A 19,923-nucleotide genomic window follows, 5' to 3' on the forward strand; every position below is an offset into this window, starting at 1 on the left:
CTCTTCCTCGGCGCTACGTTCGTTATTGCAACCTGGGGTTGTTAACGTTGCTAAAGCGACCCTAGAGTTGCCGAGATTAGAATTATTGTCATGTCTTTAATGTATCTTTAGTATAGTTTTATTGGAAACGTTAAAATAATTATCTAAAAGTATCTTACAGGCTTTGACTTACAGCTCTATTAAAGCACTTACCGCATTTAAACAATTCTTTATTAAGGCGATTATTAAAATATTTTTATGTTTAACGTTTGCATTCTCAAACGTTACTTTTAAAAAACACCACGTTTATTGTATTATTTTTACTATGCAAGCTTGAGTAATACGGTTTTTTAGTATTAAAAACTACTCGCTCTGGGAGAGGCAGGAGGCTGCGGGGTCACCCCGAGACACGCCGTGTCCTGGGCTGCTCCGCTGCTCCCTGACCCCTGGGGGAGTCAAATGAAAAGGCAGAAGTTTCATAGTGCTGTTACATAAGTCAAGGAAAATTCCCCTTACGGCTATAGTAAGCACAGGGTTATCGAGTCCCCAGTTTCATGGTCTTTCGCCCTTGCTGATGATGCGGGATTAATTTTTTTTTTTGGCTGGGGATGAGGGTTATGTTTGTTTAAAGCAACTAAATCTAGTATGGTTTGTGATAAGGCTGTTAAGCAGTGTGCTGAAAATAATCTGCCTGGCACAGGTGAATAATCAAACACATGCTTTCAGATGAAGCAGCGCTGAAGGGAATTGATGGAAGTAATGCCCTGGTCCTGCCAGCAAAAAAAGCAAAGAAGAAAAAAGTAGCCTGTGTTGTGCAACAACAGAAGAAACCCCTAAGCAAGAAACAGAAGAAAAACCTGCAGAAAGTTTTAGAGCAGAAGGAAAAGAAAAAACAGGTATGTTGCTGCTTGTTGTAACTCCAGCTTTGTGACTTCTGTTAATATGATGAAGTTAACTTAATATCGGTGTGTGGAAAAGGCTAATGTTAATAAGCAGCTGTTGAGGTTTCCCTTGTGCTGTGACGCTGCCAGTCCCTGATAAGTGATGCAATTACGTTGCTGGTGTGAAAAACCAGAGGTGGAGCGACTGCTCTGCAGTGCCAGTGAGCGGTGTTGGGATGTGAACTGTCCGGGGCGTCTCAAGGACGTGCAGATGCTGCAGAATGCCAAGCTTAATGTACCCCTAACTGCTACTGCCAGTGCATCTGAAATATTTATTTCCAGCTCTTGTGTATTTTCTGTATGTGTATGTGTATGTACCCATATACAGCTTTTCTGTCTTTTGTGAAAAACTTTCCAAGCAAAATTTCCATTCGTTTTAGTGTCAGAATAATGGTTTTGACAAATTAACTCTATTTGTGGAGGTAGTTTAAAGCTGCTGCTGTCTGACCTCCTGCCAGCACTATGTCCCACATGAGGGAGTTGACAGGAGGCTTCCATTGCTCCAGTCCTCACTCCAGTATTTTAGTTCAAATCCATTTTCTTCGCTGTTGTTTGAAGGGTGCAGCTGAGCTTTTCATTGCAGCAATGAAGGGTCAAGTTCACAGTTGTTCTGTTTTTGCTCTAGTGCAGGGACAGAATCTTCATCAGGGAGGACTGACCATGTGGCAGCAGGAACATCTTTACAGCTTCGCAGCAAGATTTGCCAGAGCACACCCTTTAAAACTCAAGTGCAAATCCTGAAATTAAGTTATTTCCTAGTGAAAATAAGCACTTATTTTTGCTTGTTTTTCCCAAACAGCGAGCTGAGTTGCTGAGCAAACTGAATGAGGTTCAAGCTTCCGAGGCAGAAATGAAACTTCTGTACACTACTTCCAAACTGGGTATTGGGGAACGCATGTATCAGATTAAAAGGTAAAGCATTATTTGGAAAGAACCATTCTGGTTTATTGATGTGGTTGAAAACTTGGCAACTTTCTTAGCTTTTTTTTTTTTCCTTGATTTGTTTTTTTTTTCCTTCTTACTGTGTACAGGTTCTTCAGAACGGGGTGGAGTTAAATAATTTTCTGTTTTTATCTGCTTATATAGTAGTTGTTTTCCTAAGGAGAGGTTGTTAGTTAAAATAACCTGGTCTTCCTTTTCATAAGGGGTTGGGGTGGGTGACAATTATATCTGCATACTCTTAGAAATCATGCTAAACTACATAATTGGTGGATAAATGTTTACCCTTTTTTGTATTGGAAAACATAAACTGATGAGGTCCTTAGTTACTGGGTTTATCAAGAGCTGCATTTGTCAGAAGCTGAAATAAATTAAACAACAAAGATGTCTTCTAAAGAAATTAATAAATGTCCGTATAGAGCGTGCTTAGATATGAATCCAGCGATCGGGTCAGCTGAAGCTTTACCTAGCAGAGTTGTGAAAACCTCCAAGAATGGAGATGCTTGGAGAACTGGGTTAACCTCTCTGGGTAACCTCTTTGTGGCACTGCACTACAACCAAGGTGTAGAAGGTTTCCCTGTTTGAGTTTGTTTCCCTGGGTTCAGGCTCAGTGACTTTGTGATGCGACTTTTCCGGTTTGTGTGGAAGACGTGTCTGGCTTGAGGTTCTGGAGAACATTGACCGAAACATAGTCCACATGTTGATGTTTTGTTCTAGGATGATACAGGAGCCAGGCACTGCTGTACCCGAAAAGATCAGGAGCATCAGCGGTGCAAACAAGAGAAGACACAGCTCAGGTTCAGAGTCGGAGCTTGAGGAAGAGCCCAGTAGCTCTGAGGAGGAGAAGGAAGAGCAGAAACAAGAAGTTGAAAAGTCTTCAGCCAGTGATTTGAGTACTGCTGAAAAGCCAGAGGAAGGTATGAAGAAGACCGTGGCTAACCAGCAGCTGGCTGGTCCTAGTGCGCCAGTTTGCCAGACAGCCTCCAACAAACCATCTTGCAAGCCTGCGGTTTTCATTCCAGTGGACAGGTCTCCTGAGATTCAGGTGAGGTTCTGTGAACAGTGAAAGGCTATAAGGCTATAAGCCTATAAGCTATAAGGGGGTTGGAAGTTCTGGTATCTTCCATCAGATTAGGTCACTGCAGACACTATAGCGTTATCTTGTGTCTCTGGCTAACCCTGCATGGCAGCATTGTGCGCTTAGGGTCCTTGTTGTGGCAAGTTGTACACGTACATGTCTGACCTTTAAGCCTGTTGGTCTGGTGGAAGAAAAACTCATTTTGTTTTAGGATATAAGCATTTGTCTCTAGTTTTAAATATAGAATCTACTACCAGTCTTTTACCATTCTTCGCTGGAAAGTCTTGTGAAGTCACTTCAGCTCTCCATTACGCTGTATCTTAGGCAGGGTAGTTTTATTCCATTTGCTGTAGGTAGAGTGTTCTGTAGAAAGGGGAAGAGCCCTGCATGTGTCCGAACAGACAAGACAGAGCTGTGAAATGAGTTTTTGCTTGAAGCGCTATATTAGTAAACTCAAGGGACTCTGAAGTTTCATCAATTAAAGTGCAGGGCTTGCCAGCTGCTTTCTGGGAAGCTGTTCTGATGACCCGCTCTTGGACATGCTGCTGTGATATTAGCTGGTTTGGAGCTTTTTGAACCACAAAACTTGCAGAATTCCTTTTTGTGGGTTTTGTACTCTGAGGAAGGTAACAGTTTTCAATCCTGGGGAAAACAAAGGGAGCGAGATACAAAACAGTGCAACTAAAACATATTTTACATTATTTAGGAAGCAAGACTAAAGCTTCCAATCCTTGCTGAAGAGCAAGTAATCATGGAAGCCATTAGTGAGAATCCCGTTGTCATCATATGCGGAGAGACGGGAAGCGGTAAAACCACACAAGTGCCTCAGTTTCTCTATGAAGCTGGCTATGCCAGGTACGAGTTTTGTTTTATTTGTAGCAAATGTAAATAGAAGAATTGACTCTGAGCTCAGTCACTTCTGATTTTGTTTCTTTTCTTCTGATATGGCTGAACTGAACTTGGTCTTTTCTGTGCAGTGGTAGTGACCATGTTGAATGGGCTTTTAAAAAATCTGAAGGGAATATGACTGTGACTTGCAAAAGTCTCTCCACATAAGCAGCCCTCTGAAACCTCTAAGGTAAAAGTTTTATTCAAAGCCACTGGCCTGTTTTTCACAGAGGGGCTTTATTGCCTGCCCATCTTACATAGTTTAACCTCTGCCTACAGAGGTTTGTTTTTACCTTTGCAAGAAAATGTGCATATTTCTTAAGAACATCTTTGAAAATAGCTGTGGCTCATCTGGTGTTGTTGGTAACGTTCATAAGCTTGGACACCTCGTAAGATGCTTCTTGTGAGCTGCACCAAGGTGTATCCAGCTTCTGTGCTGCTGCTGCCTGAGCCTGAGTTTCTTCTGAAATGTACTCTCTTGCCAGAGGGATGTCCAGGGGTGCAAGTTCAGTCAGATGGAATTACAGAGACAACATCTGAAGGAAAAATTCCTGTGATACATGCATCTTCAGATCAGTACATGTATAATAGAAGCATAATCCCAAAGCCTCATTTCTTTGTTTTTCTTCTGAACTAAAAGTGATACTGTGTGAGTGATGCTACTTAATTTAGAACCACTGTGCAGAAATCCTGTTGTCATCTTTCTAAGTGTTTCTCTCTTTAAAACAAGCAGCCAAACAATCCCTCCTTTTCTTTCCTTCACCCCTTTAGTTCAAATGGTACTATTGGGATCACCGAGCCTCGGCGTGTGGCTGCAGTGTCTATGTCCCAGCGAGTGGCTAAGGAAATGAACTTGTCACACAGGTGAGGAGGCAAAAAGCTGAGACCTTGCTAGCAAGATAACGCTGAAATGCTCTGTCATAGACAAATATGTCATAGACTAAAATCAGGACTTGCACATTGCTTCTTCAGTCTTTGATGAAGAACTGTGGGAAAGTTACTTATAAACCCCTCTGTGGGGGCATCTAAGAAAAAAAAAATGTGCAGAGTTGTTGCTACTAATGTTTGTAAGTTATATTTTAGAGAGAGCTTTGTGGAGATGGTGTATGGGCAGTGGTCCTCGTTTGTCTCCATATGAGAAAGCATCCCATAACAGTAAAATTATTCAAAGTGACATTACTGTATATCCCAGCTTCTAACATTTTGTGTGTACAAGGCTCTGAGGAGCTGGTGGTGTGCTTTTTGTCTTGTCTTGGCTTCAAGTCTTAATTTAGTTAGGCTGAAGACTGCCTCCTGGTCTGAACGTGAATTTTCTGTTTCTCCCTATGCTTTTTCTTGTGGCTACGCTGATATTTCCTTGCAGGGTGGTTTCATATCAAATCCGATATGAAGGCAACATTACAGATGAAACACAAATCAAGTTCATGACGGATGGTGTGCTGCTGAAAGAAATTCAGAAGGTAAGTTACTGTCCTCAGTGCTGTAAAAATGAAAGTATTTTGTATAGCTAGGAAGAGAGGCCAGTTACATTGCGTGGACTTGTTGCCAGCCTTTTCAAAGCAAAATCCCTTTCAGCACCGGAGATGTATTTCGTCTCAAACTTTTATATTCCTGCCCAAGTCCCTAAATGTTACATTATCTTGTGGTATAAAATGAGACCAGGGCAGAGACTCTCAGGAACTAGGCTGCTTCATGTAGGGTAAACGCATTAAACTGTGCTCAAATATGCGGGAGAGACTGCAGCCATGAGGATGGGGGGCATCAGTGTTTGTGTAGCTGTATGTTGTCTTGACTTAAAGATGTCCTTGAGCGAGGCTTCTTGTGAAATCAATCTCTCTTCTCAGGACTTCATGCTTTCAAAGTACAAAGTCGTCATTATTGACGAAGCCCATGAAAGGAGTATGTACACAGATATCTTGATAGGCCTGTTGTCTCGCATCGTGCCTCTTCGTGCAAAGGTAAGAGAAGCAAGATTTCTGTGTTAGACGTAGATGTGCTGGGGAGGGGGTGTTAAACATGAAGAGGCTCTGTGGGAACAGGGACTCTGTGTGATGTGGAAGCTGATGGAGATCTGACGGAAACCATGACAGAACACTCAGTAATGTGTTTGTCTTTCCATATGACTGAAGAAGCACAGAGCCTACAAAAAGGGGGAAAATAGTACATATCAGTACCAACAGATATCTTTTCAGGCAATATCCAATTAATTTTAGACTTACAGTGCCACAAGACACGGGTAAATAATTAAAATTAAGCCTGTGAGAAAGGAAGATTCTTACTGTTGCACTGGAATGAGCCACCAAGAGCAGTGCTTAGGAGGAGATGCTTCGGGACAGATAGCGTGAAGTGTTTGGTCCTGACTGATGCTGGGGGCTGGTGGACTGCAAGGCAGTGCTTGGCATCTCTGTGTGTATTACTTAGGGATGGAGAGAGCATGCAGTGGTTTAGGGGCAGGTCACTGTCAGCATCAGGGTTGTCAGCGTAGGGTTTTATGTATTTTATGGCATGTTGCATTTGAAGCTGTGTGTATCCTCTGTCACTTGACACAGTGCTTTTGTTGTCTTAGATTTTGAGTGCTTTGGTGCAGAATCTTGTATCCAGTCCTGCTAATAGCTCTGGGTTTGTGTGCTGTGTAGCTTACCTGCCACGTGCTTTCAGGGCACAAAATAACAGTGTGTATCCCCGCAGAAAGGGCTGCCACTGAAGCTGATCGTCATGTCAGCTACCCTTCGTGTTGAAGATTTCACTGATAACAACAGGCTGTTTTCTGTTACACCTCCTGTTATTCAGGTATTGTTCTCTTCCCTGGGATCTGTGTCAGATGTAACAGCTGAAATACAGTGAGGGCTTCCTTTATAAAACCAGTTAAAAAATAGGGACACTCTAATCTTTCCAGTTGGTGCTGAAATCTTTCGGATATCAATTTAAAAATAGTTACTTTGTTTAGACTATTGTTTCTTTTGGGACTTGGTGTTTTTCTTTCCACTTTTATCAGAAAGCTGCCCCAGCAGAATCTGATTATATTGAAAAACTGTGAGCTACAGTTCATGAGAACTAGAAAGCCTCAGTCTGAGTTGATGATCTGAAAGAGGGGAAAGTTTTGGTTTCTAGCTTGGTTTTGTGGTGTTCAGGGTAGACAGCACCAATAACTTCTGTGGGTCAAGTGTTTTGTAGGTTACCAAAAACAAAAGCTTAACAGAAATACAGGGTGAGCTTTTTGTGTTCTCCCATGAAAGCTGTAATGATTGTGCTGGAGTTACGACAGCAAACAAACCCTTTTTTTCTGTTTTCTTTCTAGGTAGATGCAAGGCAATTCCCTGTAACTGTTCATTTTAACAAGAAAACTCCCCTAGATGACTACAGCGGGGAGTGCTTCAGAAAGGTGTGTAAAATCCATCGAATGTTACCCTCAGGTAAGGTCACTGCTGAGAACCTCTCATATTCTTTACACTTAGTATGTCTAAAGTTTTCTGGATTGTTTTTTGGGGGGAGGTTTTTGTTGTTTTTTATTTTGGTTTGGGATGAGGTTTTTTTGTAAGTTGAACATGGGACTACAATGATGTATTTTGTGCTTTTACTTAGAAGGTTTTTCTTGTGAAAATTACCCTTCATTTTAGCGTGCTTTTTGAGGGAGTAGTAGAAGACAGATGCAGTCAAACACCCTGTTCCTCCTTGTTACTTCACAGTGTATTTGACCTGTCTTTTTATCAATAATGAAATCTGAAGCTTTCCAAGGGCAAATACCTATGCTGACGTTGTGAGTGATTTCTTCTCTTGCAGGTGGGATTTTGGTGTTTTTAACAGGCCAGGCAGAAGTTCACTCTCTCTGTAGAAGGCTAAGGAAAGCCTTTCCATTCCAAAAAAAGAACATTGCAGGTAATGCTACAGAATAAAGGACTGTTAAACTTTGAATTTACCCCACTGAGAAGTGAGCTTGCTTTGCACCTAAAAATAAGAGCTTTTATTTGAAAAAACTCAAAGCAAGGGTTGGGGAAAGGGCTCATTGTGGATGAATTTGATGACTGAGTGTTAAGTTTGTGCTGTTTTGAATTTGGGGAAAAGGTTTTTGTGTATGATCCCTTCCAGTTCCCCAGAATCCATTGCATTTCTTCACTTACTGTATCAGTTGTGAATTAAAGTGGAAATGCTGCTGTTTGTTGGTGACTGCTTATTTTCAGGATAGTGGAATTTCCCAAGGTGACTCTAGATTGTTTCTTAAACCTCAAGGCATATACAGCTGCTGTGTGCACTGCTTTCGATCCTCTGTATGGTTCCTAACTGGAATTACAGCGTTAAACTTTTGTATCATCCCTGTCCCCTCTGCCTCCAATGTGACTGTTTGCTTCTTTCACACTGTGACACTTTTTGAATCCCCAAAAAGATGGGAGTGGGACCAGAGTCTCCCCACTACCTTTTCCAAGAGGAAAGCATGCTCAGCTAACAGTAATTCCACTGGCTCTTTTTGTAGGAGGAGATGATGACAAAGAAGAATCAGTGGAAGAAATCAGAAAATTTAAGAAATCAAGGAAACAGAAGAAAGTTATGGTAATGTGTGATGGCTAGAATTCCTCAGAGAGACAGGAAGGAGCAGGTATCCTCCCTGCAAAACAGTACTCCTGTGTAGCCCTGTTCCTCACCAACCTGTTTTAGACTTGCAGGAAGCCTTGCAAACTACGTGTGTCCCCACAGGAAACCCTGTAATACAACCTACACTGATAACTGCTGCATTATGAGCTAAAATGTTTTTGTGCATATTATGGGCAGGAGATTGATTTCAGTTGAGTACTGACCATTAAAACTGTAATGGAAGGAGTTCCAGACTTGCTGGCTCCAGGGCTGCTCCTCATCTTGTTGTTTGTTACCCAAAATTGGGACTGATGCACCTGTGACAAAGGGTAGCGTTTGGCTTCCACCCAAGTCCTATATGCACTTTGTTATCAGGAGATCTCGATGTTATAGATATACTATCCACTGACATTGGATCTGGGTAGATGAAGGGGCCTGAAGTAAAGAAATTTTACCCTTTCCCACTGTCTTCCAAGTGAAGAAGCTTGGCTCAGCACAAAATGCTGTTTAAAATACTTGAGTTATTCCCCCCTGATTCTCACAGTTACCAAATGCTCAACCTCAGCCTTAAAATGCAAATGAAATCTCTTAATCCCTCTGTCACCTTCAGGTCAACAAATGTTTGGAGTAAGTGTGCAGCTTAGCTTTCAAAGCAATAACAAGTGCTGTTTGTGTCCCTCCATTAATGCTCTGTGGTCATCTTTCCTTTCTTTCTCAGACGCTCCCCAAGATTGATCTGGACAATTACTCTGTTGTACCAGTGGATGAAGGAGATGAAGACAGAGATGCTGAAACTGATGATGACATTGCAGGGTCTGATATTGACCTTGATTTAGGAGATGGAGACTCAGAAGGTTTGGCATTTAAGAAATAAAAATTCCATACCTCCTGTCACCTGTCAAATGTGCAACATAAGCTAGTTGTCCTTTGCTAAACTGCTGTAGTAACACAGCAGTCCTGTGTCATGGAAAAGCCATTAAGGTTTTCCAGCTTCAGCTTTGTACCAAATACTTCACTAGTTTTAAATGAAGTGGTATTTGTGAAGACATTGTTGGGACTAAGCCTGGGACTTGACTTACCGTGTATTTAACAACATTGGTTTGTTTCTTCACAGATGAGAAGTCTGATTCATCCGTTCCACTCTATGTGCTCCCACTCTATTCTTTGCTAGCACCAGAGCAACAAGCAAAGGTAAAGGATTTATTGTCACAATGAGTAAATCAACCTTATAGATACGTGTGATCGTTGTCTAAAGCCACATGTGCTTTGTGAATTAAAATTTCCATCTTGGACTACGCGTCAGTGGGCAGACTTGAGTGGCCCAATGGGTAAGTTGGGATGGGATCAGAGCAGGCCTTGCTTGGGCTGGGATCTCCCTAATGTGCCAGGTCAGCAGGTTGGGAGAGATGAAAAGTGACAGTCCTGCAGCATGTTGAAATTAGTTATGGCTCTGAGGCACATCAGGATCCCACTGCCAACAGGCAGTTCGTCCAAATTCTTGCATTCCCCTTTGGGCTTTGGAGGTGGCAGTGGTATGTCTAAATACAACTCAACACTGGTGTCTGCATCACCTGGAGCCCTTGTGGATGTTTCTGAGGGATTAGCTGAGCTCCATAGAGAGCTGTAGAGCTGGAGACAAGGAGTTAAGTCTTTGGCCTCACTCTTGGGTTTCACCTGCAATGCTGTATGCATTGTCATCCCTTTGCAACCCATCCAAGTTGACTGCCTGTCTTTTCTCCATTGTTGGCACTGCATTTCACATGCTTACCTGTTTCTTTTAGGTATTCAGGGCTCCTCCTCCTGGCACGAGACTGTGTGTTGTAGCCACCAACGTGGCTGAAACATCGCTTACCATTCCAGGCATCAAATATGTGGTTGACTGTGGAAAGGTCAAGAAACGTTTCTACGACAAGATTACTGGGGTTTCATCTTTCAGAGTCACCTGGATATCTCAAGCGTCAGCTAACCAGCGGGCAGGGCGGGCTGGCCGGACAGAACCAGGGCACTGTTACAGGTTAGCTACCAGCCATGGAGATGGTTAGAAGAAAGAAAAAGCCTAAGGAGTGTCAATGTGAATCTTACCGCTTCCGTTGTCCTGCTGCCCCTTTCACAACGACCTACTGCTGCTTGAAGCATTTTGGTTTTGTCTGCTCTTCATTCAAATAGGAGAGATGAAGCCAAACATGAACCGTCACTGGTGATGTTGGTTTGACACTTTGGCTTCTCAGGGGCTGTTCTCTTGCTGAAAACCCTTATTTTGGTGGCCAGATTAGCATGGATTCCTCCAGACCACGTCAACTTTATGTGAATGAGGCGGTATGCCCCAGCCATGTAAATAATTACATGGTTGTGTAAATAGTACCCACAGCTGCCTTTTTTTAAATCCCTTGCCAATTTTTCATGCATATCTTTTCAGTTAAGGTTTCTTTTAAGTCTCTAAGCAGCACTTCTGGTCCACTAGGTTATATTCTTCAGCAGTCTTCATGGACTTTGAGAAATTTTCTGCTCCAGAAATAACAAAGCGGCCGGTAGAAGACTTGATTCTGCAAATGAAGGCATTAAATATAGAAAAGGTGAGGTGTAAATTTGCTTTGTACTACAGCATTTATTAAAGTGGTTGTCCCTAGGAGCCAGAAACAAACACAAATGTCTTTTAGCATCATTGCTTGAGGCTGTGCCTTGTGTTAGAAATTAGGATCCTGGGACTTGATTTTGGTTCTGCAAATTGCAGAAGCTGCTGTGAATTGTCACCGTCACTGGAAGTGTTCAGAAAACATGTAGACATGGCACTTCAGGACATGGTTTAGTGGGCATGGTGGTGTTGGGTTGATGGTTGGACTTGATGATCTTAAAGGTCTTTTCCAACCTTAATGATTCTGTGATTCTGTGAATTCCACCAGGCCTTAACAGACATGTTTGTTTAGGTAATAAGAATCACAGAAACACTAGGTTGGAAAGGACCTTCAAGATCATCAAGTCCAACCATTAATCCAGTGCCACTATGTCCCCTAGACCATGTCCTGAAGCGCCACATCCACACGTTTCTTGAACACTTCCAGAGATGGCGACTCCACCACGTCCCTGGGCAGCCTGTTCCAATGCCTGACCACCCTCTCAGTGAAGAAATTTTTCCTAATATCCAATCTAAACCTCCCCTGGCGCAACTTGAGGCCATTTCCTCTTGTCCTATCACTAGTTACTTGGGAGAAGAGGCCAACACCCTCGTCGCCACAACCCCCTTTCAGGTAGTTGTAGAGAGCAATAAGGTCTCCTCTCAGCCTCCTCTTCTCCAGACTAAACAAAAGAGCTTTCTTATGTTCTTAATAGTAAAAAAATCCCTGCCCAAACAGGGGTTGTGTTTTGGAGATACTTGAGCACTTTCAGAAAGTGCAATACTTAAAGTTAGACCTTAAAGCGGCCTACCCTAGGCGGTGCCTGCAGTCAGTGGCAGCTAAGGGTGACGATGGTATTCCTGTTTCCTAATGTTTTTGTTCTAAGTGTTTCCTCCTATTATAAGTCCTTTCCTCTTGCTCCTGGCAAACATCCTAAAAGTTTTTCTTTGGTATATATAACCAGAGGGGAGGATTTTGCTCTCTTCCAGGACTTCATACTGCGTTCAGTGTCTGTTTTTCAATGGGAACGGTGTCAATGATGTACTGAGAGTGTTTTCTCTTGATGTCTGTAGGTAATCAACTTCCCATTCCCAACACCACCTCCAGCAGAAGCACTTGCAGCAGCTGAGGAGTTGCTGATAGCCCTGGGTGCCTTGAAGGAACCCCCTATGACGGGAAGGTAACATCTGCGGTCCCCTCTTGGCACTGCTGCTCAGCCTCCTCTGTGGAGGCAGTGGGTACTGTGATCCTTCTGCCTGCTTTTCTATCTCAGCCCTCGCAGCTGAGGGTGTGCTTCTGTACAGGGGCTGGCATCATTTTAACAGTCTCTGGTTCAGCTGTGTTTGTTTTACTGGCCCTGGGTGTGTTTAGGCAGGGAAAGACTGTGCTAGGAGTGTGCCATGCAGGGCAGGTGGGAGCTGCATGAGGAAGAGAAATCTTTCTCTGAGCCTTTGGGACCAGCACAGAACAAAATTTGAGAAAACACATCAAATTATTTGGGCTGCCAAAACCAGAAACACAAACTTATTCTAATGCAGAAGTTACTTCATTACATGACTTTTTCTCTTCCTCCTCCAGGCTGAAACAGCAGCTGGCAGCAAAGCTGAGTTGCCCTATTAGTCCCCTGGGCAGAGTAATGGCCACTTTTCCTGTAGCCCCCCGCTATGCGAAGATGTTGGCATTAAGCAGGCAGCACGACTGCCTCCCGTACACCATTACCATAGTGTCTGCAATGACCGTCCGGGAGCTTTTTGAAGAGTTTGACAGGTGAGTGAGGTAGCCTGACATCCTATTTACAGGATGCATCACCTTGTCACAGCTGATGCTCCTCTTACGTGGAGGCCCCTTGCAGGTAAGCACGGTACTCGTTTATGCTGTTCTGTGTTTCTTTTAGGCCAGCAGTAAGTGAGGAAGAGACGGCGAAACTGAAGGGGAAGAAAGCAAGGCTTTTACAGATGCAAAGGATCTGGGCTGGGCAGGGGTCGATGCAAAAGCTAGGAGACCTCATGGTGATGTTAGGTATTGAAACAGCGATTTCCCTGTACTGTTAACTTCCACTCTGTTCTCCTGCCTGTCACCCTGAGCTCTCAGCTCTATACAACTAAAGGCATCCTTGTGCTGTAGGCCCAAGTCCAGCAGTATGTTTCCTAGGCTGTTCTCTGGGCAGCCTGCCAGTGTCCCAGGCTAATGACAAGTTGGAACTGTGATATGCATGTGTTGACTATGTCAGTACTGTCCCACAGGTGGTTTAATTAGGAGAACTGATTGTCTAAGTTGTTTCTTCCACCTGACTGTTTGCTTCCAGGAGCAGTGGGGGCCTGTGAGTATGCTGGGTGTACACGTAAATTCTGTGAAGAAAACGGGCTCCGATACAAAGCCATGCTGGAAATCAGGCGCTTGAGAGGGCAGCTGACAACAGCAGGTAAGTGGGTTTTGAGAGGAATTGCCGTGTTTATTCTCTTTCAGGGGGTAACAAATCAGCTGGGCTGTTTGTTGCAACTTTTTTTTTTCTATTGAATCTTAACTCACCTTTTTTTTGCCCCTGCAGTGAACTCAGTCTGCACTGATGCCGGTCTCTATGTTGATCCAAAGATGAAGCCCCCAACAGAAGCTCAAGCAATTTACTTGAGACAGATTGTGCTGGCAGGGCTGGGGGATCATGTTGCCCGAAGGGTTCAGGCAGAAGAGCTCCTAGATGACAAGTGGAAAAATGCCTACAAGGTAAACAGCTTGATTTGACTGAATTCCTCTTCCCCTGTGTGGCAGAAAGACACTCCTGTGCAAAGCCTGGGCTTCTGGCTGGATGCAGCATTGGGGCTGCATGTGCTGGCTTTCTACAGCTTCTCTCAATAGATTTTAAGTTTCAAGTGTTGCAATTTCCCAGTCTTCACATAGGAATTGTTATAAAAGAGCTAAGAAGTAGCATTAGTCCATCTTGCAAAGTACTTGATGTCTCCAGAGAAAGTGAAGCAGAAAATTACGGTGTTTTTAAAAACCTCTGTCACTTAAGGAAACCACATAAATACACATCTGAGAGAGACTGAAATTAGATGCAATCAGGAAATTGTATTGCCAGTCACTCGTCTTACTCTGCATCAATCTTCTGTGCTTTCTTAAAGACTGCTCTCCTGGACGACCCAGTGTTCATCCATCCAAGCTCAATCCTCTTCAAACAACTTCCAGAGTTTGTGGTGTATCAGGAAATTGTTGAGACTACAAAACTGTACATGAAAGGTGAGGCTGCTGTGGTCCCTACTTGTTCTTAGTTGCGGTGAGGAATTCAGAAACACCTTAGCAGAACGTTTCCCTTGCTGCGGTGACTGCGTGCCCTCCTTACAGAGTGGTTGTGCCTCCTGGCGTTTGGATCCTTACGCTTTCTAGATCTGGATCAGGGGAAAAGTTGCCCTACTTTATCCTTTGTCTAGCAGAACAGGCTGGAGCAAAGCTCAGCTTCTGAAATAGCTGCTCTGCACCAGTTCTGTCAGCAATTGCTACCTATTGCTGATCTCTGAATAAAAGAACTTCAAGTTGACTAGAAAAATGAGATACAAGTGAATGTCTGGAGATGAGCTCCTGCCTGTGCAGTGTACTCACGGGACTGCTAGCGAGTGGCGGCTCTTGGCAGCAAGTCTGCATTCAGATGTGTGTTTTGCCCTCCTAAGGTGTGTCTGCAGTCGAACCTGAGTGGATTCCTGCCCTGTTGCCACCATATTGCCACTTTGGGAAGCCTCTGGAAAATCCTCCTCCGTCTTATTGTCGTGAAACAGGCCGAATTCGATGTCACAGACCAAGTGTTTTTTGTAAGTGTCTTAAACTGTCACTCGGTAGTTTTGTCCAAGAGCTGCTCTATAGTTATTGTAATGCTGCTTTTAACAAGACTGTCAGCAGACCAGAAAGGTCAAGCTCATCTTGGACTGTTCAGAGAGCTTAACAGTGGTTTGAGTAGCTCCATGGGATTCATAGCATTGAAATACCAGCATCTTCCCATTGGCATGGGCATTTTATGCCCATCTGCTCCCCCTGTGAAGGAGCAGGGCTGGCTGGGTGGTGGCAGTATCCTCTTCGCTTAGCACCTGTGTTGTCAGGAAATGACCCTTGGAAATGTAGCCCCCTCATCGAGCATTTAGGAGGCTCAGCGTGATCTTTCTTTACAGATCGAGTTAGCTGGCAGCTCCCTGCTGTGGAAGTTGATTACCCAGAAGGTATTGATCGCTACAAATACTTTGCCAGGTTCCTGCTTGAAGGAAAGGTGAGTGTGTTCCAGCTGCGTTACATCCTTGATGTTATCAGTAAGTTTTTAGCCCAGTTTTTGGAGGAGATAAGCCTTGTGTCTTCTTCCGTTGTGTGTGTGCCCATTCCTCATAACTTGTTGGTGGCTGGAGGAGTTTGCTGCAGCGGGTGGGGAAGATACTTTAAAATAGGAAACAGCATGAAAATCAGCATTTGGGTGAAAGAGACCCCCAAATTTCAGTCCTGTTTGCAAAGGAGAAAAGCTGTATAACTCATGTCTTTGACTGGCTTGTGTCTCAGAATGGACAGAACAAGATTGGTATGGAGACATGGATGGGAGAGAGATGGTAATAGAGAGTATAGGATGGAAATCTGTAGTAGTTCGAGTTCATTGATGATTGTCTCTGCAGAACAATTAATTTACCTTGTTCATTATATACTTGTTATAACAAATCTTCCAGGTCATTGAAAAGTTGAGTTCTTACAGCCGGTGTCTGCTGTCCAGTCCCCTCATAATGCTGAAGACATGGTCCAAGTAAGTTGTTAAAAAGAAACTTAAGTTTGTTGTCTCCACTGAACACTTCTACCTTCCTTTTAAATAAAAAAAAAAATCAATGCTGGGAAGGGTGTTCCAGATAGTCATCTTGGCTGTAGCTGCAGGGAGAGGAAAATGAGTTTTCTTACCAAGAAGAATTGTGTCTCAAGAGAATTGGGCTATTGTAAGAGCCGTATGGAAGAACACACGCAACCCGCTGGTCAGACTGACCTCTGCGGGCTGCTTCATACAAATAAATTGCTCACACGTGTAAGAAACTGTCAGATGAGCGCTACTACTCTCCTTGCTTTTCTTTGCAGTTTGGCCAATTACACTCTCTTTATTTCTGTTCAAAAACATGTTTCCAACAGACCGTGTTTTTCTTGTGCTTTTGATTACACTTATAGAACTGTGACTCTCAAAAGGACTGTCGGCTATTGCTTCCCTTGCTATCCCCCCGATGTCCTCTCTTGTTTACCAAAATAAGCTTTCTTGTGAGTCTTCTGTGAGTTTTCCTGGAGTGGATAGATGCAAGGATTTTGAAGACTTTTATTAAAAGTGGCTGATGTTATCTGAGGGTCCTGCAACTGCAAAATATTTTCCTGTTTTAGTCAATTGGGAGTTTAGGATGGGACCTATGGATTCGTTTTTGCTTTACTGTGTGCTATGCAACTGCCTAGCAGACAACTTCATGCTGCCGGCAACAAGAGCAACCTGCTGCTACTTTTAACAACAAAAAGTTGTGGTGGAGGAAAAAACTACTTCTAGTGAACTTTCTTCCAGAGGTCATGTTTTTCTACATCTATATTTAGCCTTTTAAAAGTATTAAGAGTATGGATTCAGAAGGCTGAGCTGAATGCTGTAACACTTTTGCTAAACTGTGCTAATGAACATTGTTTTATTGCCCCATTTTGTTTTGGACCAATTTAGACTTCAGCCCAGGACAGAATCCCTCCTGCAGGCTCTAGTTGCAGAAAATTGTGATAATCGTGATGCTTTGCTGGCTGCATGGAAGAAAAATCCTAAATGTAAGTGTCCTGCTTGCTTGATTATTAGTCATATCAGTGCAGACCTCAAGCATAGTTGATATTTTTAATTGGAATTTTTAAAACAGATGGTTTCACTTGATACACTCTGAATATTTGCTGTTTTCTTACTAGAAACAATAATATTCTGTGTTTCGTTCTTGTGAAGAACTGGAGTTTCCTGTACTTTAGAAAGCAACATTTTTAAGGGGGGGTTTTTTATGTGGTTCTAATCACAGTTAAAATGTTTGCTTTGGCTTTTGAAAAACAAAACTATGATGATACTGTGTCCTGGTCTGGCTGCGATAGAATCATAAAATCAGTGTTCTGTTCAGGAAAGCTGCATTTCTAAGACCACTGCAGCAGCCCTTACTGTGAGAACAATGTTGATAAGGCACTTTGTTATAGTTCACGGCCAGGGATGGAATGCAGGTTTCCATAGTGGTCAAGGCCGCTGGCAGTCTCGAGACAGCCGGGTGCTAAAGCCAGGAGGAACAAGGCCAAGGCAGCTGACCCAGGCTGGCCAACAGAAGTATTCCATACCATAAACGTCACGCTCACCATAAACTGGGGAGTCTGCTGGGAAGGGCTCGCTCGCTCCATGGCTGCCATCCCGGGAGGACCTCGCCAGTCGCTCTGCTCCCGAGGCTGCTCTCCCTGCACGGGAGCTGTTCTGCTCGCAGGGTTCCCCGACCGGCGTTCCCTGCTGGCAGCGCACAGCTTGCGACCACTGCCTGGGCCGAGTATAACTCTGGGTACTTTATATTGCTTTAGTATTAATATTAGTTTTATTGTTTTATTGAATCTGTTTATATTTCAACCTATTTGAACCCACAAGTTTCCTTTTTTCCCCCAATTTCCCTTTCTCAGCTGAGAGGGGGTTTTTGGGGCATAGAGCGATTGCTAGCGTTCAGTCTGGAGGGGGGCTAAACCAAGACATACTGTCAGTGGATACAGGAAAAATTCTTTGCCAAGTAAAATGGATTTTGTTCAATATTAGGGTACCAGATTATGAGCGTTCTTTATAGAAGCAGCAGCAAAGTAGGAAAAAAACAAAAATTCTTCCAAGGGGGATTGCAGTGATAACTTTCACAGTAATTCTCCCATACTTGATACTTTTATGTGTGCATGCAGGTGTCCAAGCTCCAAGACTATCCCACTGATGGAAAGTTGGCGCTTGCTCTCAGCAGGAGAGGTGCCCTCATTCCCCAGCCTGCCTGCGAGCAGGCTGACGCCACGGGGTCTCTTCTTACCAGCAAAACCACTCCAGTCCCCGGCTCCCGTAGCCGCCTAAACACTCTGCTCTTTTGTTACAGATTTGCTCGCAGCCTATCGTCAGTGGATCCCCGAAGCTATGCATGATGATCTAGCCAAGAAGTGGCCACCAGTAGCACTGTGAAGTGCCTGACTCTGTTCTTGAGGGACTCCTCTCCAAGATGTTTCAAGAGCTTGGGTTTCCTTGGAAATATGGTGACACAAATGGACTTGCTGTTAGCGATACCTTTTTGTAAGTGAACTGAGTGTTACTCTGGTGTTCTGGGAAGCCCTCTGTGTTCTCAGAAGCTCTACCAGCTGTTTTGCTGGTATTTTGTAATGTTTGGATAATTTTATCCATTGTATTTTAAAGATTTTTTTTTTAAGTTTCTCTTTGGACTATATTAGTCATATGAACTATAATAAATATGTATAGTTGTTGGTTTGAATGGGAGAAGTGTTTTCTGTGTGGGATGCTGCGATAAGCAGAATTTCAGACCTTTTGGACCCTTCCTCATGCGTGACTGCCGATCCAAACGCAGACTGACGCTTTTTTCCTCATGGTGGGCCAACCCTGGCACAGCCGCTCTCTCACTCCCTGTCCTCCCAGCAATACAGGAAGCACAAAAGTGAGAAAACCCGTGGGTAGAGATAGAGATAGTTTAATTAGTGAAGGGAAGAAGATGAAGAAAAAAATCCAAGTGAGGCAGAGGTGATCACTCGCCACCTCCCACAAGATGCCCAGCCAGTCTCTGAGTATGGTGTTATGTGGCACGGACTGTCCCTTTGGCCAGCTCAGGTCAAGCTGTCCTGCTTGTGTCCTCCCAGCGTGTTGCCTACCCCATCCTACTCATGGGAGAAGCAGAGGGGGAGAAAAGAAAGCCTTGACCCTGTGTTTGTACTGCTCAGCAACAGCCAAACACTGGTGTGTCATCCACACTGTTTTAGTCACAAATCCAAAACAGCAGCATATGGGCTGCTGTGAAGAAACCAACTCCGGGCCAGCCAGACCCAGTACAGTCCTCATTTCTTTTCCTGCTTCTCTAGGAATTTGCCATGAGTTCAAAGTATCCATTAATCTTGCTTTCAATTATTTTTTTATCCAAATCTCTCCTCATACGTGGCTCGGTGCTGCAAGAACTTGGCTTTCCTGGTGCCCTTGCTCTGCTACATGGTTTGCCAGTAGTGCTTTGTACAGCCTGGTCCCCCTGAGCCACCCTGCGTTTCATGGGCTGGAGCACTTTTGGGAATACAGCAGCTTTTAGGAAATGCGGCAGACGTTGACCACGCCATCTGATACCTTTGCAACAAGAAATTTTCGTAGTCCTGGAAGACAGTGTACAGCTTGAGTTTACCTTTCCTTTCACCTAATCTTTTTTTCTCCATGGTAAACCCTGTGCTCATGCTGTTATTTTGCTATCGCCTGTAAGACGGTGCTGGGAGAAGGTGTGGGCCGTGACCCTCTTGCCCTCGCGCTCTGCCGGAAGCTGGTGCAACCCAAGCACATAAAATTCTGGCTTTCCTGCCCCCGCTGCTCCCACCATGCTCCAGGGGCTGCCGGCCAGGGCGCAAGTAAGCGTTAGAAGTATCTAATGCTGATGAAACAATCAGCTTCGGTTTTCGAGCAAGAAGGAAAACAGCCTGTTGTAGCTGTGCTTTTATAACACGAATGCTGCAACGCTGCGGTGTTTAGCAATGACCACAGGCAGGAGGGTGCTGCGAGCTCCTGGCTGGGCTCCTGTCTGCAGCAAGACCTGCGGCAGAAATTTGCAAACTGCTCTCTGCTCACGGAAGGGAAGGGGAAAAAAAGGAAAATATCCAGCCTATTTACAAAATATACATTCTTCAGGAAACCTGCCAAGAAAAAGCAGAACAG

General features: G+C 43.9%; 1 protein-coding gene across 1 annotated transcript; it reads left to right on the top strand.

The window, feature by feature from the left end:
* Positions 1 to 695: 695 nt before the first annotated feature.
* Positions 696 to 18,192, top strand: DHX37 (DEAH (Asp-Glu-Ala-His) box polypeptide 37). The gene is made up of 26 exons (XM_010289142.1): positions 696 to 875; positions 1,720 to 1,832; positions 2,577 to 2,904; positions 3,644 to 3,792; positions 4,597 to 4,689; positions 5,189 to 5,285; positions 5,670 to 5,783; positions 6,514 to 6,615; positions 7,124 to 7,238; positions 7,606 to 7,701; positions 8,294 to 8,370; positions 9,110 to 9,245; positions 9,506 to 9,582; positions 10,173 to 10,405; positions 10,853 to 10,964; positions 12,077 to 12,183; positions 12,582 to 12,770; positions 12,898 to 13,022; positions 13,309 to 13,425; positions 13,552 to 13,724; positions 14,123 to 14,237; positions 14,666 to 14,803; positions 15,158 to 15,252; positions 15,695 to 15,768; positions 16,699 to 16,796; positions 18,110 to 18,192. Exons 1-26 carry the CDS (start codon positions 696 to 698, stop codon positions 18,190 to 18,192), a joined length of 3,336 nt encoding a protein of 1,111 aa, XP_010287444.1.
* The last annotated feature ends 1,731 nt before the right edge of the window (positions 18,193 to 19,923 follow it).

The sequence above is a fragment of the Phaethon lepturus genome, unplaced genomic scaffold (assembly GCF_000687285.1).
Source record: "Phaethon lepturus isolate BGI_N335 unplaced genomic scaffold, ASM68728v1 scaffold25536, whole genome shotgun sequence".
Taxonomy (NCBI): domain Eukaryota; kingdom Metazoa; phylum Chordata; class Aves; order Phaethontiformes; family Phaethontidae; genus Phaethon; species Phaethon lepturus.